The following is a 17,840-nucleotide window of genomic DNA, read 5'->3' as shown; positions in this document are numbered from 1 at the left end:
GATTAGCAACTTGCCTCAGATCACAGTGAGTGGCAGAGCTAGCTGTCCAACCCAGGCTGTCTGGCTCAGCCCATGCTCTTAGCCATATCTTTCTACAAATAGGACATTTCAACATGAAAAAGGATACCGAAGCAGAATAAAACAGTCCTTCCTGAGAAAGAAGTCTTTGCAACTTGACACACTCATAGGCACAGATGCACAGACGGACCTAGAGGTATATAATAAAAATTTAATGTAGCAATTGTCCTGTGCTCCAGTTTGGTGGTGCGTGCAAAACAAGCTGAGAGGGCGATTTTTTTCTCCCCTGTCACTGAAGGAGCCACCGTCGCTCTAACAGCTGGTTTTTAGGCTTGTGAGCAGCCCCCCGGGGGAATACTCCTCGCCTTTGTTAGGATGCAGCTCCGGGCGGGAGGGGATTAAAACTGAATCATCCCAGGGTGGAGGGGGATGGTCTGTGCTTTGTGGGAAGGCGAGGGAGTGGTTTAAGGCTGCAATCCAAGTAGGGAGTTGGAGGCAGGAAGGAAGTGTGTTCCAGACAGGCCCCTGGTCCATCTCCGGGCTCCCTTGGAAGGGACAGGCCAGTGTGGATGTTCATGGAGGCAAGATCACAAACACTTAGGTCTTTAAAATAGCAGCTGAGCTCTCTCCAGCAGGGAGGGAACCTTTGCGAAGAGCCCTTTGCTGGCCGCCAAGAGCCTGGGAAAATCTAAAAGTGGGCTCAGCCTCTCTTGACCTCAGAGGCGTTTGACCTTTTCTGAATTACCTTGCAATTTGCCTTAAAATTACTTTTCATGACCACAAGCAAAGAAATATTGTATTTAAAAATCACGGAGCAATTTATACCAGAAAGGAAGAGAAATTCCCCCTCCCTCACCCCGTTATTTTTCACATTTCCAGAAAAAAATTCATCAGGAGCTGACTAGAGTCTGGATCCCCCTTTATAATCCTCAAATGAACTTCAGGAACCCAACTTATACAAGCAGCTGGAGTCACTGAATTCCTCCTGTGTGCTGGACCGTCTAGCCGTGTGGAGTCTATCAGTGACCACGGACACACCAGGATCCCTGCCCTTGTGGGACTTTCCTTTTAGTGAGGGAGACGCACGATAAACAGAAAACAGTCAGCTGTATATTTTATTACAAGATAATGACTGCCATGAAAAAGTCATACACTTGTACCAGGACAACGACCTACATGAAGAACATGGTTGATGAGGCCAAGAATTCACTTTTTTTTTCTTGAGAGAGCCAAGAGTGAGAGAGGTGGGAGCAGGGGGAGGGCAGAGGGAGAGGGACAGAATCCTTTTTTTTTTTAAGATTTCATTTATTCATTTGAGAGAGAGAGCGAATGTGTATGTGTACAAGCAGGGGCGGGGAGGGGGGAGCAGAGGGAGAGAGAGAGAGAGAAGCAGACTCTCTGCTGAGTGGGAAGGGGGGGGTGTGGCTCAGTCCCAGGACTCTGGGATCCCAACCTGAGCCAAAGGCAGAAGCTTAACTGACTGAGCCAACCAGGCGCCCCGAGGGAGAGAGAATCTTAAGGAGGCTCCACGCTGAGCGAGGACCCCGAGATGGGGCTCCATCTCACAACCCTTAGATCATGACCTGAGCCAAAATCAAGAGTAGGACACTTAACTGACTGAGCCACCCAAGCACCCCCCAAGAATTTACTCCTGATTTAAGTCAAGGGTCAGAGGGCTGGGAGGATAGGGCAACACAGGCAGCAGTGTTAAACAGGTGGTCTGGAAGAAGGCCAGTGAACAAGGGACATGTGAGTCTGCTTAAATGAAGGAGAAGCAAGGGAGTGAGCCACATGGCTCTCTGCAGGCAGTGTTCCCTGCACGTGCTATCAATCTACCTGCACAGCTAATGTAGAAAACCAAACAATATCCTGACCCAGGTCTAAGAAGAAAGATAAAACACAAATATTTATAAGAAGATAATAGTCATGAAATAGTGGATGTCTTCTAGAAGAAATATCTCATGCTTCAGCTACAAAAGCAGAGCGATGCAGAGGTGTAGTAGTGATTGATGCAGTTTTTTTTTGGAATGTAGGTGAGGTCTGGAGCCGACAGCCACGAAAGAATTCTTGAGACGTCTTGGGTGCAAAAAGGTGATTTTATTAAAGCACAGGGACAAGACCCGTGGGCAGAAAGAGCCGCTGCCCCGGGACTGTGAGGAGCAACTGATTATATACTTTGGGGTTGGGGGAAGTAAGGATAAGGGAAGTTCCAAGAGGATTTTCATATGCTAAAGAAGACTCACAGGATACTGGAGGCCTTGCAATTGTCCAGCTTTGTTTGTTTTCCCCTCTAACAAGGCATTAACGTTAGGACAGCTGGGAGCTTGGGGCGCCTAGGTGGCTCAGTCAGTTAAGCATCTACCTTCAGCCCAAGCCATGTTCCCCGGGTCCTGGGATAGAGCCCTGCATCAGGCTTTCTGCTCAGCAAGGAGTCTGCTTCTCTCTCTCTCTCCCACTGCCCCTCCCAACTGCTCATTCTCTTTCTCAAATAAATAAATAAAATCTTAAAAAAAAAAAAAAAGACAGTTGGGAGCTTCCCGGGGGGAATGTTACTCTGCCTGCCGCAAGTATTTGTCAATGGGCTGCAGGTTATAAGGACATTTAACTTTACCTACATTTCCTTCCGCCTTTGTTTCCCACATCAGTGGTGACCCAAGTACCCTGAGCGGCTTTGATTTTCTGAAATAGTGAATAACTCTTGACCGAAACAGAAGCTAGATGATATATACTCTCCTCAATGTACACGGTAGCCGTGTTCCTGGAAAATTCAATACAGGTTGAAATCATACAAAAATATTGGGTGTTTGTCAGAGTTTGGTTCTTGGCTCAGATCATTAGAATGGGTTTTAACCTGCTTGCATGTCTGCTCGGATCCTGGGCGGTTTGTGTCCCAGGAAACAGGATGTTGATTGCGTGGGATGGGAGCCACCAGCTTATTGTTAGGGAGCAACCTGGCTTTCACCTTTGAATTAAGTCAGTAGCATCCCCTGTTCATGGTAACTGCTAACCTGCCTCCCCACATTTCTAAAGTGCCCCATGGGTGGTGGGTATCACCCCAGGTTAAGAACCTCTGCCCTAATCCATTTATTTTTCAAATATGAAATCTGAGGACTCCATGGTGAAATGGTTTTTCTGTGACCACACAAACCAGTAGAACTATGTTATTATTATCAGTTGTAGCAATGATAAAAATTGTATGTTCAGCATCTTTGTGTTTTTCTATTGAGAGTTTAACCCAAAAGAAAACATAGGGATAAAGAACAGATGTCCTGTCATATATTATTTAAAAATAATAATTTTCATTTCTCAATTATGAATGTAATTTTGTCAAGAAACTGGCAAATACAGAAAAGCAATAAGAAAAAAATAGACTTCTACAGTTATCACCTAGAAATAACTACTGCTAACCTCTTTTTTTTTTTAAAGATTTTATTTATTTATTTGACAGAGAGAGACACAGCGAGAGAGGGAACACAAGCAGGGGGAGTGGGAGAGGGAGAAGCAGGGGGAATGGGAGAGGGAGAAGCAGACTTCCCGCCGAGCAGGGAGCCCGATGTGGGACTCGATCCCAGGACCCTGGGACCATGACCTGAGCCGAAGGCAGACGCTTAACGACTGAGCCACCCAGGCACCCCTACTGCTAATGTCTTGGTATAACTGTTTCCATCTCCTTCTGAGGCTCAGCAGCATCTTGCCCACTACCTTTCCAGTAAATTCCCATTATCCTTTAAGAGAATCTCACTGGGTTATCACTGCTGCCAAATAGAAGCAAATCAGCCTATACAACATTAAAAATGAGTAAAAACAAAAACAACAACCAAATGAGTAAAAAAGCAAACAAACCAACAGCGATCTTAAATTACCCATGAAAATTCAAAGTAGCAAAGACATTGGCTAACTCTTTTTCCATAAATGAACTAAAATGATCGGCTTTACTTGCATGTTATCTATTGGTACATAAAATTCTCTCCTTTGTCCAATTTTGCAACCGCATAGTTACATGATTCTTACATGGCCAAGCTACTATATAAACATTTACTTAGAGGTTTACAATTTACAAAGCATTTCTGTTTTAGGCAACTTGTGGAATGACAACTGGTGGAGGCAGGAGGATGTTTCCAAGGCATCAGTGATGAGGGAGCAGAAGGCAAGCTGAGGACAAAGCACAAGCTGACACCCCACAACCCAGGAGGGATATGTGTGACATTCCGAACCCTAAGGCACAGGTCCTTTCCCCGTGCTTTAATAAAACCACCTTTTTTTGCACCAAAGAAGTCTCAAGAATTCTTTCTTGGGGGCGCCTGGGTGGCTCAGTTGGTTAAGCGACTACTTTCGGCTCAGGTCATGATCCTGGAGTCCCGGGATCGAGTCCCACATCGGGCTCCCTGCTCAGCGGGGAGTCTGCTTCTCCCTCTGACCCTCTTCCCTCTCGTGCTCTCTATCTCTCATTCTCTCTCTCTCAAATAAATAAATAAAATCTTAAAAAAAAAAAAAAAAGAATTCTTTCTTGGCCGTCAGCTCCAGACCTCACCAACATTCCAAAACTACATAAGTAGGATGCACAGGTGTTGTAGGATTTCTCTGCCTTTAGTGCCCATGGTTCTTGGTCACCCCACTTCAAAGAATGAAGAGGTAGACCAGACAAAGAATGGTGAGCAGAAAAGCAAAGTTTATTGAGTAACTGTATAAAGCTCCCGGAGAGGGGGGGAGCCCAGAGGGTTGCCCCCGGAGTTTCTAAGTTTAGGGGTTTTTATGAGCTCTTCAATGGAACTGCCTTAAGCAATCATGGTGTGCTGAGTTGTGCCCATCAGGGCTTTGGTCACATATCTGTCTACCTACTAGGTTAATGTCAACATGCTGATGGTCTTTTTTTGCTGACATCTAGGGGCTTATGTCTAACTGCCCTTTGCCCGTGATATTGACAAATGCTTTGTGGTTAATTGCCTTATTTTAGGACATTTTATGGAAGTCATTTCTGCAAAGGCTGCAAAGCAGAATTCTAGTGCGGTCCTGTCTAAGCTGCAAAGCAGGATATTAGTGCTGTTTTATTTTAGCTGTCCTGACTCCATATTTTCTTGTTGGGGACCCTGGCCCTGACTACCTAACTGTCCATCTAACTCCTAACACAGGGAACACTGTTTGTACCAGGACAACCTACATGAAGAACACGGTTGATGGAGCCAGGAATTTACTCTTGATTTAAGTCAAGTATATCAGTTTAAGTATATCAGACTCTCCCCACCCAGGATTTGGGAATTATGACTCACAGACTTCCACTCAGTCCTTGCAGAGTTTATGAAAACTTGGAGCTGCGACGTGACCATCTTTTGCCACGGGAAGGGAGAAGCAGACAAAATCAGGGCAAGTGTGAAATGCAGGTTCCAAGGATAAAGAAACAGCAAACATGAAGCCCACCGGCAAGAACATGCTAGGTGTGTTCAAGGGGCAGAAAGGAGGCCAGCCACAGTGGCGATGGTAGGAGATGGGGTTGGGGGGGGATCCTGCAAAACCTGGTTCACACACCATAAGGAGAGTGAGTGTGTATTCTAAGTGGCAAGAGGAAACCAAAGGAGGAGGGGGTGTTTAAGCAGGAAAATGACAAGATCAACTTCCTTTTTGAGAAGCTGGCTTTGACTGCTGTGTGGACAATGTTTGGACAAGGCAGGGAGATAGTCAGGAAGCAGTCCTTGCCTTGGGGGAAGCAGTGGTGCTTGGGGTAGATGATCTGCTGGGGGATGGTGGGAAGGAGGAAACAGAAGTGATTCCACTCTGCCTCTTAGGGAAAAACATGGCTCTTTTCTCCATAAAATGAGGTTTAGAGGCTCCCATTGTCTTCTTAGGAATGATGAAGGTTAAGTGAAGTAATGCATGATAAAGTGTTGGTACAAAGTAATTTTTCAATAAGCAGTAGCTGTTGTTGTTATCATTATTATTACCACTATTATTCCCCTAATAATAAAAAAGAGCCCTCACAGAGCCACACTACATTCTAGTATGGAAAATAGATAAAACAAGTAGTAAAAATAAAGCGCTGAAACTGAGAAAGGAGATGGGGGCGCTGTTGCAAGACATGTGCCTTCCCTTGAAATAAAAGCAATTAAGGGAATCAAGGATTTCATTCTTGTTGTTTTTCTGTCTTACTGGGCATCCTTCTGTCTGAATTTACTTCTCTAGCTGACAGGCTTCTTCCTCTTTTACTTCTTTCCAACAGGAGATTTTTATGATCTTTTCCCAAAGAACTACCCTATTTCTTTTCTTTTTTTTTTTTTAAGATTTCATTTATTTATTTGAGAGAGAGTGAGTGAGAGAGAGCACAAGTGGGAGGTGGGGAGAAGCAGAGGGAGTGGGAGAAGCAGACTCCCTCCTGAGCAGGGAGCCCCTGGGACCATGACCTAAGGCGAAGGCAGATGCTTAACAGACTGAGCCACCCAGGCGCCCCGGAACCACCCTATTTCTACTCCTGTAAAATTAGTCCTCTGCTGGGAGGAAGGAGTCTCCTTCAGGAGCCTGGGTTCATTCCCTTACCATGGAGAGAATCTAAGGTCCCACCTAGCCCAGGATGCAGACCCAAACCAGGGCCAGGTGCCAGATGAGACCATCAGGAAGAAGATTCGCACCTGGGGTTCTGAGCATCTTCTCTAAGGTCACCCCATCCCCTTTATGCCATTGGGTTCTGCCATCCCCTTCTGGATCTGTAGGCTGGGACTGGGGACTGGGAGGTGGCCTCTCATGAGCAAGGGGATGAGGGGATGAGGGAGGCACTGCCTCATGATAGAAATAGCCATCATTTGTCAACACTCCACAAACTTTAAAGGTAATTTTAAAAAATACAAACACAGGGGTGCCTGGGTGGCTCAGTTGTTAAGCGTCTGCCTTCAGCTCGGGTCATGATCCCAGGGTCCTGGGATCGAGCCCCACATCAGGCTCCCTGCTCAGCAGGAAGCCTGCTTCTCCCTCTGCCCACTCCCCCTGCTTGTGTTCCCTCTCTCACTGTGTCTCTCTCTGTCAGATAAATAAATAAAATCTTTAAAAAAAATAAAAATACAAAATACAAACACATACATATAGGTAATACCATCTACGCAGTACAAAAAAAAAAAGATAATCATTAAATACCCCCCACTCTTGTTTAGAGATAGTCTATGCATTTACAGACATAAACTTTTTTTACCCAAATGGTAGCTTACCTAATACACTTCTTCTGCATCTTGCTTTTGTCAATTATATACCTCTCTATGCAGAATCTCCTATAAGTCTATTTATAGAGCTATATAATAGCTGGACATAGGTGTCAAAATTTATTTAACCAGCCTCCTACATACAGAGATTTAGACTGCTTCCTGTCTTTTGCTATTATAAACAGCATTGCAAAGAATATCCTTGTACAAATGTCATTGCTTATGGTGCAGAATTTTAAATTTTTATGTCGTTGGATTTATCATGCTTCTTTGGCTTCTGGGTTTGGGTCAAACTCAGTAAGGCCTTCCCCTCGGTGATACTTTTTTTTTTTTAAAGATTGTATTTATTTGACAGAGAGAGAGCAAGAGAGGGAGAGGGAGAAGCAAACTCCCTGCTGAGCAGGGGGCCTGACAAGGGACTCGATCCCAGGACCCTGGGATCATGACCTGAGCCAAAGCAGACGCTTACCCGACTGAGCCACCAAGGCACCCCCCCTTTTTAAAAAGATTTTATTTATTTGTCAGAGAGAGAGCACAAGCGGGGGAGCGGCAGACAGAGGGAGAAGCAGGCTCCCTGCTGAGCAAGGAGCCCAATGTAGGGCTCAATCCCATGACCCTGAGATCATGACCTGAGCTGAAGGCAGACGCTAAACCCACTGGGCCATCCAGGCATCCTCAGTGATCCTTTTAAAAAAAAAAAAACATTAATTTTTCTTTTTTTAGTACCTCTATGATATTACTTTTTCATTTATATCTCTCTCAAATAAATAAAATCTTTAAAAAATCATATCTTTGGATTTTCTTTTGTGTAGGTATGATATTGGCATCCAAATTAGGATTCCCCCTGCTCCCCCAAACGTTCTGCCAGGCATTTCAGGTGAGTATTCTCACTACAGACCAGGACCTAGTAATATATCCTCATTTTACAGGTGGAAAAAACAGAGGCTCAGAGAGGTAGAGGCATGTGGTCCAGCTCACTCAGGGAATAATAGGAAACTAGGTTCAAAAGGGAAACCCAGCGACCCCACCCTTAACTACAGTAAAAATAGTCTTTATTTTGAGCCAAGCAATTACTGTAAAATAAATAAATAAAATTTCTATTTTGGAACAGTTTTGGAGTTACAGAAAATAGCCCAGGGAGTACAGAGTTTCCATACAGAGAATGGTACAGAGAGAACGTACATAGTTTCCATACACCCCAGACTCAGTTTCTCTGATTACTACTATTTTATCTCACTATGATACATTTTTCACAATAGATGAACCAATACTGACACATTCTTATTATCTAAAGTTCATCCTTTACTCAGATTTGCTTAGGTGCTCCTTTATTTTTTTTAAGATTTTATTTATTTATTTGACAGAGAGAAACACAGTGAGAGAAGGAACACAAGCAGGCTTCCTGCTGAGCAGGGAGCTGGATGTGGGGCTCCATCCCAGGACGCTGAGCCACCCAGGCGCCCCAGTAGGTGCTCCTTTTTTTCGTTCCATGTCCCTACCCTTCCCCATCCCTGCTACACTTACAGAGGTCATGTCTCCCTAGGTTCTTCTTAGCTGTTCACAGTTTCTCAGACTCACCCTGTTTTTTGATGAACTTGACAATTGGGGGGAGGAGTAACCAGGTATCCTGTTAGAATGTCTCACGTGTGGGGTTTGTCTGTTTTATGATTGGACTAGGGTGACAGGTTTTGGGGACAGAGACCCCACAGGTAGTGTAATTCTCATCACATCATACCAGGAGTGCATATCATCAACGTGACTTATCATTATGGGTGTTGACCTTGAATGTCTGTCTGAGAAAGTGTTTGCCAAGCATTACCCAGGTAAAGTTACTTGCCCTTCCACCCATACTGCCCTGTTTGGGAGGAAATCACAGTGTGCAGCCCCCATTTAGAGTGGAGAGTTAGGCTCCACTTCCTTGAAGGATCTATATATAAATTATCCGGAATCCTGCACAGGAGATTTATCTACACTTCATTTATTTATTTAATTTGGCAATTACTTATATACAATGCACATAGAACTACATTTACTTAATCATTTTACATTTATTTATACTTGGTAATTACTTTCAATTTTGTTTGAAACTGGCCACGGATAGATGTCTAGCGATGAAACATGAATATGGTGTGAAATTTATAACACAAACTCATTTGATGGTGACATCCTCCCTTGCACCGCACTGAGCCTCCCAGCTCCCCACCCGCATTTACAAACATGTACAAATACTCTCCCCCCACCCGACTGTTTGGACCCAAATGGTAACTTTCTAGATACACTTGTTCAGAGCCCCGGTTATTTTTATTAATAACCCTTCTTAAATTTAGTAAGACATCCGGGAGGTCGCCCCTTCTCTCGGCCGCTGGGTGGAGCCTTCCGGGGCCCGCGCTCGGATCCCTGCTCCCACCGCCCGCCGCACTCCCACCCGGCGCCTGGGCCCCCGGGGGTCCGGCGGCGGCGCGCGGGGAAAGGGCCGCCTCGGCGCCGCGCCCCGCCCCGCCCCGGCCTCTGTGACGTCCGCGCCGGAACCTGGAATTTCGGCTCCGGGAGCTGGCGGCGGCGGCGGCGTTCGGAGCGGGTCTCCGGTGGCCTGTCGGGGGCGCGGGGCGCAGCCATGAGCGAGTCCAGTGCCAGTGCGCTCCCGCCAGGCAGGCGCAGCAGGCAGCCCTTCATCCACCCAGGTAGGGCGGCCGGGACCGCGCTCCCGGCGGCCGCCGGGCGAGCTGCCCGGGGCTTGGAGCGGGCCCAGCCCCTCGCCACCTGCCCGCGCCGGGCGCTCCTGGCTTTGGGGGAAAGCGGATCTCTCTTTCTCCTGCTCTCCCTTCTGCAACCCATCCTTGCCCAATTCCGAGGGTGCATGCCCTCTCCCAAAGAAGCATCAGAGTGGGAGTCCCGACCGTTTGGTGCCTTCCCGTTACTGTTCTAGGGATCCCTTATCTATTAACTGAAAAAGAGTGTGAGAGCCCTGCCAGCCCTACCATTCTGCCACGAGGTGCCTGCCTCCCAGACATTTCAGGCCTTACAGTTAGACAGACTTGGAAAAGAATTCTGCCTGGGCTGTTTATTGCTGTGTGATCTTTGGTAAGTGGCTGGCCTTCTCTGAGCCTCCGATTCTTCAGCAGTAAAATGGGACGAGGGTGGTGGTGGGATCAGTTGAGAGAAAAATTTGTGAAGTGCCCACCACACGCGTGGTACATAGAAAGGCACAAAAAATGGTCTCCAGCCAAGTGTTAAAATCTGTCCTTTTTTACTGAGTGAAACTTAGAGTGACGTGTAAACTCTGTGAATTTTTACATAAACATGTACAACTGCCACCCAGTCGAGACAGAAGAGTTACCAGCACCTAGGCGGGCTTCCTTACAGCATTCCCATCTTACATTTGCCCTTTAACAAAACACAAGACCCTGCTGTGAGTTTTATAAGCAGCGTTTCCTCTATTTCAATTTGAGAATAGAAGTTTTGTTACAAGGAATTACAGTAAACCATGACTGTAGATTTGGGCATTGGGCCCTGCTGATTGGATTGTTCTCTACATCTAGAAGGAGAAAAGAAGAAGAAAGACATCTAGAGAGATCCAAACCCTGGGAACTTGCTCAGGAATCAGAAAACAGAAGTCAAGTTCCGTTCGATGCTAATTATTTTCTAGCTCATTATTAATAGTGCTGGTGTCAGCTCAACTTCAGCCTTTCAATGATAGCCATTCAAATATTTTTCTAGTTGGTTTCCATTTATCTTCCTCTTATTTTAGCACAATCCATCACATTTAAGATGCTGACCCTGGTTTCCCTACAGAGGGCATGATAACATTCATCTAGCTTGGATCTTTGCTGGGTGTTAAAGGAGACTCTCTAAGCATCTTTTTTAGAAGTGTCTTAACTGACTCCTCTGACTAAAAGGTCTTCCCTGTCCCTTGCACAAATGATGCTTTATGAACTTGTATCCACCAGCATGGCTGGGAGGCTCAGAAGGGACCGCGTTTGTAACTTTGTTGTACTTTGTAAATGGTGGCCTGCTGTATGGACATCACGGGAGGACAGTTGGAACCAGGCAGTAGACAAAGAGGTTCTGGTTTACAGATTGGGAAATATGCATCCTTCTAAATGATAAAACAGATCATATCGTTCCCCTTCTTAAATTAAAACTTCCCAGTGGTTTCTCATTGTGCTCAGACTAAACTCCAGGCTTTAATGTGGTGCCTGGTAAGGCCTGGTGATTCCATCCCAGCCCACCTTTCTAGACCCTCATCACCTACGACTCTCCCTTAACCTGTCCAGTTCCAGCTACCCTTGGCTGCTTTTCCATTCCTCCAACATACAGTTACTGCCTCAGGGCCTTTGCACCAGCTGTTCTCTTTGTCTGGACTACCTATCTCTTTGATCTTCTTATGGCAGCTTCTTCCTCCTCCTGTCAGATCTCTGCTCAAATGTCACCTCAGAAATGCAGATCTCTGGAGCCCCCTTGTCTGAAGAAGCACCCCTAGCTCTCTTCCCCTGACTAGTTTCCTTGCTTATTTCTTCAAAGCACTTACCACCATCTGAAGTCATCTGGTTTGATTGTTTTCTTGTCTATTAGCTGTCTCTCCTTCTAGAATGTAGGTGCCATGAAAAGCAGGGACTTTGTCTTCTCCTAGGACCTAGAACGGTGTCTGGCACTTAGTAGATGATAAGTATGTGTTGAATGAATGAATGAATGAATGGGTGAATGAAGTATACCTGAAGCCACACTGACAGCTATGGTGTAGAGGTTGAGAATCCAGACTCTGGATTCCCAGATGCAAATCCTCATCTTCCATGCCCTGGTCTTTAGGCAAAGCACTTCAATGCTTTGTGCCTCAGTTTCCTTATGTGTTAAATGGAAGTCATGATAGTATCTACTTCAAGGGCTCAGTGTAAGGATTAAGAGAGTTAACCCCAAAAAACTTGGTAAGTACTTATATTAGTTATCTATGCTGTGTAACAAATTATCTGCAAACTTAGAGGCTTAGAACAGTGATAATCACTTCTTATCTTACAGTTTTTGCAAGTCAGGAATTTGGGGATGACCCATCTGGCTCTTGCTCAGGGTCTCTAACAAGGTTGGATTCATGATGTGGGCCAGGGATGCAGTCCTCTGAAAGCTTGCCTGGGGCCGCGGATCCCTTCCAAAGATGAGTTGCTCGTAGGGATGACAAATTGACATTGGCTTTTGGTAGGAAGCCTCTCCATGTGGACCTTGCAGAGGCTGCTTGAGTGCCCCATGGACATGGCTTTCCCTGGAGCATGTGATCCAGGAGAGAGTTTAGAAGAAGCCGTAATGTCTTTTATCATCTGCTCATGGAGATCACACCTTGTTATTTCTGCAGTATCTTATTGGTCACATGGGTCACCCTGTTCAGTGTAGAAAGGACCCATGGAAGGGTGTGAATGTCAGGGCATTTAGGGGGAGAGGATCACGGGGAGCCACCCTGGAGACTGGCTGCCATAGCACCATGTGTTAACTGTTGTTATTAACATCCCTGTTCCCTACTAGATGATAAGCCCCAGGAGAACAAGGGCTGGGCCTGTTTGGCTCACCGTCATGTCCCCATGCTTGTACAGTGCTTGGTGCATAGTAGGCCTTCAGTAAATATTAATTGGGTAGATGCCTTTCATGATTTGGCCCCATGATACTTCTAGAGTCTGTGAAGCCCCTTATGTTCCCTTTGCCATGGGTGCCATTCATTACCTTATTCCATTATAAGGCATACTCCTCCTCTTTCAGTCCGGCATTACGTCCTCCCTGGAAGCCTTCCCTGACTGCCTCCCCTCTCGCAAGCTGGACTCTCTGTCCCTGCTCCATGTCCACGTGGCCCACTGGCCTCACCCTGTCCAAGTATCCATTGAGCTGTATTCTTGCTTCTCTTGGGTTATATCATTTTTAAGAGCAGGGATTTTAGAATGGAACAGACCTAAGTTCAGACAGTGATTTGCCTCAGTTTCCACCACTATAAGTGAGGTTCTGACAGGAGTAAAAGCTGGAAGACCACCTTCTGGGGCCTCTCTGAGCCGGCCCCTGGCTACCTCTCCTGAGCCCTGCTGCTTTCCCTTGCCCCCCAGGCCCCAGCTACCCGCTGGTCCCTTCCAGTGTGTTCTCCTCCTCAGGTCTTGCAGTCACTATTCCTCTGCCTGATCTCAGCTTGAATGTCACCTCCTCCAAGAGGCAAAGACCCCGCCCTATCTCAGGCACCCCTCAGGAGGCATTTGCCCACTCCCAGGCCCCTCAGCCCCATGGTTCCTGGCATGTTCTATGTTTACTGCATGGAATGACTCTTGGTGGCTTTTCCCGTTTACCAAACGTTTATCATATTCCATTCGGTAAATTCTTCATCCTAGATCATCATCAACTAGCTTGTAGTCAGTGACTTTTTTTTTTTTTAATTTTTTTTAAAGATTTTTTTTAAGATTTTATTTATTTATTTGACAGAGAAAGAATGAGAGAGAGAGAGCACGAGAAGGAAGAGGGTCAGAGGGAGAAGCAGACTCCCTGCTGAGCAGGGAGCCCGATGTGGGACTTGATCCTGGGACTCCAGGATCATGACCTGAGCCGAGGGCAGTTGCTTAACCAACTGAGCCACCCAGGCGCCCCTAGTCAGTGACTTTTAAATTGAGGTATGATTCACATAACAAAATCAACCACTTGGCAGTGTCCCCTTTGGGGGTGGGGAAAGGACATTTTCCTTTCCAAGACCTGTGCCCATTAAGTATCACTCCCTGATTACCCCCCTCTGCCCAGCCCCTGGCTACCACCAATCTGTATTCCTTCTCTATGGCTGTACCTATTTCGGACACTGCATATAAATGGGCTCATACAATAGCATGACCATTTGTGACCGACTTCTTCACTTAGCGTAAATAATGTTTTCGAGGCTCGTCCGTGTTGTAGCCTGTATCAGTACTTCATTCCTTTGTATGGCTGAATAGTATTCCGTTGTATGGTTATCCCACCATCTGTATATCCATTCATCCATTGATGGACATTTGGATTGTTTCCATCTTTTGACTATTAGGAAAAATGCTGGGGCGCCTGGATGGCTCAGTCATTAAGCGTCTGCCTTTGGCTCAGGTCATGATCCCAGGGTCCTGGGATTGAGTCCCACATCGGGCTCCTTGCTCAGCGGGAAGCCTGCTTCTCCCTCTCCCACTCCCCCTGCTTGTGTTCCCTCTCTCACTGTGTCTCTCTCTGTCAAATAAATAAATAAATAATCAAAAAAAGAAAAAAAGAAAAATGCTACTGTGAGCACTTGGGTACAAGTGTTTGACTGAACATCTGTTTTCAGCTCTTTTGGGTATATACTTAGGAGTGGAGTCACTGGATCCTGTGGTCATTCTGTACTTAACTTTTCAAGGACTGGCCAAACTCAGGGACTCTTAACCCTTATGTGAGGGTTTGCTGTGACCATTATCCCATTGTTCATCGGGGGAACCCAAGTGACTCAACCAAGATGGACTGATTGTCATTATGTCGTGGCCGGACAGGTTGCAACTTATGCGATGGCTTCAGAACCACTCGCCTCTCCTCTCTCCTCGTCAAGGGGCAGCACTTGGGGGAGGGTGACTGTATTTGCATTGACCCCATTTTCCACCGGGTGGGACTCGGTCCGGGCCTTTGGAGCAGGAACACTTGGAAGGGTAAAGGAAGGGTAAAGGGATAAAACTAAACAGCCTCTTTAGACTCCTTCTCTTGGGGGGGATGGCTGGGACCTGGTTTGTTTTTTGTTTTTGTTCTGTTTTAAGGTAAATAAAGAAGCATCTGACAGTTTTTATTAAACCTGCCCAGCCCGTGTACAAATTCCCGGTGTGGCTGATTACCAGGTGTGTCACCTTGAGCAAGTCCTGTTACCCCTCTGACCTTCTGTTTTCTTCTCTGAAATGGGGATAATCATACCCCTATCTAGGGTTGCTGAGAGGATTTTTTTGTTTTTAAGATTTATTTATTTATTTTAGGGAGAGAAGTGCGCATATGCGTACAAGGCAGCACTGTGGGGGAGGGGCAGAGGGAGAGGATCCCAAACAGACTCCCCACTGAGCCCAGAGCCCCACTCGGGGCTCAGTATCACGACCCTGAGATCATGACCTGAGCCAAAATCTAGAGTCGGCGGCTTAACTGACTGAGCCACCCAGGCGCCCCAGTTCCTGAGAGGGTTTAATGAGATAAGCATGTTGAAGACTTAGCACTACACCTGGCAGGCACTGAGTACTCAAATGGTACTGTTGCTATTATTATTATATTATTATTATTTGGGCCTTCTCTAGCCTTAATATTGTAAGACTTGATGACTTCATGTGCTATATACCTACACTTTCTGGGTTACGCTATCAGTTATATAGTTAACAACTATTTGGGTTGTTTCAGTCTGACACATTGTCTTAAACTGGAAGACAAGTAACCATTGATCCTGTAGTGTTTATTTTCTTCCCCTCATCGGCTAAGCCCATGGGTCAGGGTCACTCGTCACTAAAGGTGTCCTGGGAAGGAGGGATCTTCTGCAGGTCTGGACGCAGCCGGAGACTGCACAGGCCATGCAAGGCCACAGTGGTTCTCTGGTCAGCCAGCCAGCCAGCCATCTGACTTGAGTTGTTTTTTACCCTCTGTCTGAAGAGGCTGAGTGAGCTCTGCCCAGCAACTTAGGCCAGATTAGGCCCAAAGGCCCTTGGTGGCTTTTTTTGTTTTTGTGTGTGGGTTTTTTTTTTTTTTTTCAGGAAGTGAAGAATTTAGAGGGATAAAAGGGGGAAATGACTTTCAGTGTTGTAAGCTTTGTTGCAATCTGGTTGCTTTATAAAGGAGCTTTGTTTGAGTGTGGGACCACCCAGACCTTCAGTGGGGCTCCCCCCCACCACCAGGAGGAGGAGCAGGAGGAAGAGAACTGACCTGCCTGAACCATGACCCAGTACTAGGCGAGGAACCCAAGTAGTGAGAGAGACAGGGCCAGAGACATGCTTTCAGGAAGCATCTGGTCAAGCAGGGGAAACATTCAGGTGAAGAGGAAAATAGGGTAGTTAACAGCTAACCATACCTGCTGAGAAGGAAATAAAGGGGTGATGAGCTAGAGAGGGGTGGGCCTACTTAGCTGAGGTAGTCAGAGTGGTCTCTCTGAGGTGCAGACTTCTGGGCCCAGCAAGAGCCCTGGGTGGAGGTGGGCATGACGTTGGTGTATTTGAGGAGGGCTCAGGCTGGAGCCTAGAGGAGGAGAGGGAATGAGGTCAGGCAGGCAGGAGCCAGTTCCTAAGGATCTGGTCAGCCCCGGTCAGCAGTTTGACTTTGGACTCAAGTGGGTAGGTTTCTGGAATTACTCACAGCAACTCAGGAAGTGTGATTTGCCCATTTTATCCCCCCCATCCCGCCCCAGAAACTGAGGCTCTTAGAAGTTACTGACAAGCTACTGAAACAGAAGGACATTAATGTTGTGACTCTAGACGCAGTGTGTCCGTGTGTTCATTTGACAGATGTGTATTTGATTTAAGATGTCCCAGGTGCCACGCTAATTGCCATGGGTGTCGGACCTTGGCCCAACCTTGGGCAAAGTTCTTTTCTGAACTTTCTATGTTGCCAGATGAAGGTAACACACAAGAAGGACCCGTGCGGTGAAGTGATGGTGAGGATCACAGGAGCTAAGTATATAAAAGGTTTGGCATAATCAAGGTGCATGGTAAATGCTCAGTAAAGTCTAGTTTTTGTTGTTGCTTCCAGAAATGTTGGAAATCTTTTTTGGAGAAATCGTGGCCAAAGAAGGTAAACACTTCACATAAGTGGTAGCGTGGTCCATAGGAAGATCCCTCACAGCAAATATGAAATCTTTCTGTACATTGAGTTCGTTAGTAAATAACTGGATGTATAGCACAATGTGCCAGGCACTGCTCTAAGCCAAGGGTCTGCAAATTACAACCCATGGGCCAAATCCAGCCTGCCACCTGTTCTTATAAATAAAGTTTTATTAGAGCACAATCATGCCCATTCACTTACGGATTATGACTGCTTTCCCGCAACAATGGCAGAAATGAGTAATTATGACAAGAGACTGGATGATAATAGTAAGGAAATTGTAAGGTTTGCTGACCTCTTTTCTAAGCAGATAGTAACCGTCTAATCCTCAGGATGGTCCTATCAGGTGGGAACTCCTATCACCATTTTACAGGTGGGAAAACTGAGGCATGGCATGGTCAACAAGGTAGCAAGTGGACCTGGGATTTGAATCCAGGCAGTGGGCTTTGGAGGTGGTGCTCTTAACCACTCTGTCTGTCTCCTCCTCAGACAGACAGAATCACAGTGATTGCTCCACAGATAGCCCACTGGATGCTCCACCCACTTGAAAACCAGGAGACTCAGGTTCAGGGCCCAGAGTTACTCTGATTACTGGTTAGTCACTCCTCTTGAACTCTGTTTGCTCATCTGGTCATAAAGCCTTGGACCCAGCCAGTCCCTAGGCCCCACCCAGATGCCAGGTGCTGTGACTCATACAGGTCCTCCCGGTCTGGCAGATGGAGGAGGCTCCCAGGGCCCCTGGATCCTCCCCTCAGACTAGGCTTTGGACTCCGAAGAACGAGGCCTCTCTACATTGTCCAATCCAGTAGCTACTAGCCACATGGGGCTATGCAAATATAAATTTAATAAAGTCTGATAAAGTTCAAA

At 46.4% G+C, this 17,840-nt stretch overlaps 1 protein-coding gene across 1 annotated transcript in view; it reads left to right on the top strand.

Annotated features, from left to right (window-relative positions):
• The first annotated feature begins 9,712 nt into the window (after positions 1 to 9,712).
• Positions 9,713 to 17,840, top strand: part of TMC7 (transmembrane channel like 7) — a 45,261-nt gene continuing 37,133 nt past the window's right edge. Inside the window, exon 1 of the mRNA XM_028091698.2 lies at positions 9,713 to 9,877. Coding sequence (XP_027947499.2) covers positions 9,811 to 9,877 — 67 coding nt within the window. The 5' untranslated portion in view covers positions 9,713 to 9,810. The remainder of the gene's footprint in view (positions 9,878 to 17,840) is intronic.

Source organism: Eumetopias jubatus, unplaced genomic scaffold (genome assembly GCF_037043125.1).
Source record: "Eumetopias jubatus isolate StellerSeaLion01/CBP00866 unplaced genomic scaffold, mEumJub1_p1.0 scaffold_12, whole genome shotgun sequence".
NCBI classification, from domain to species: Eukaryota; Metazoa; Chordata; class Mammalia; order Carnivora; family Otariidae; genus Eumetopias; species Eumetopias jubatus.
This window is presented reverse-complemented; position numbering and strand designations above follow the sequence as displayed.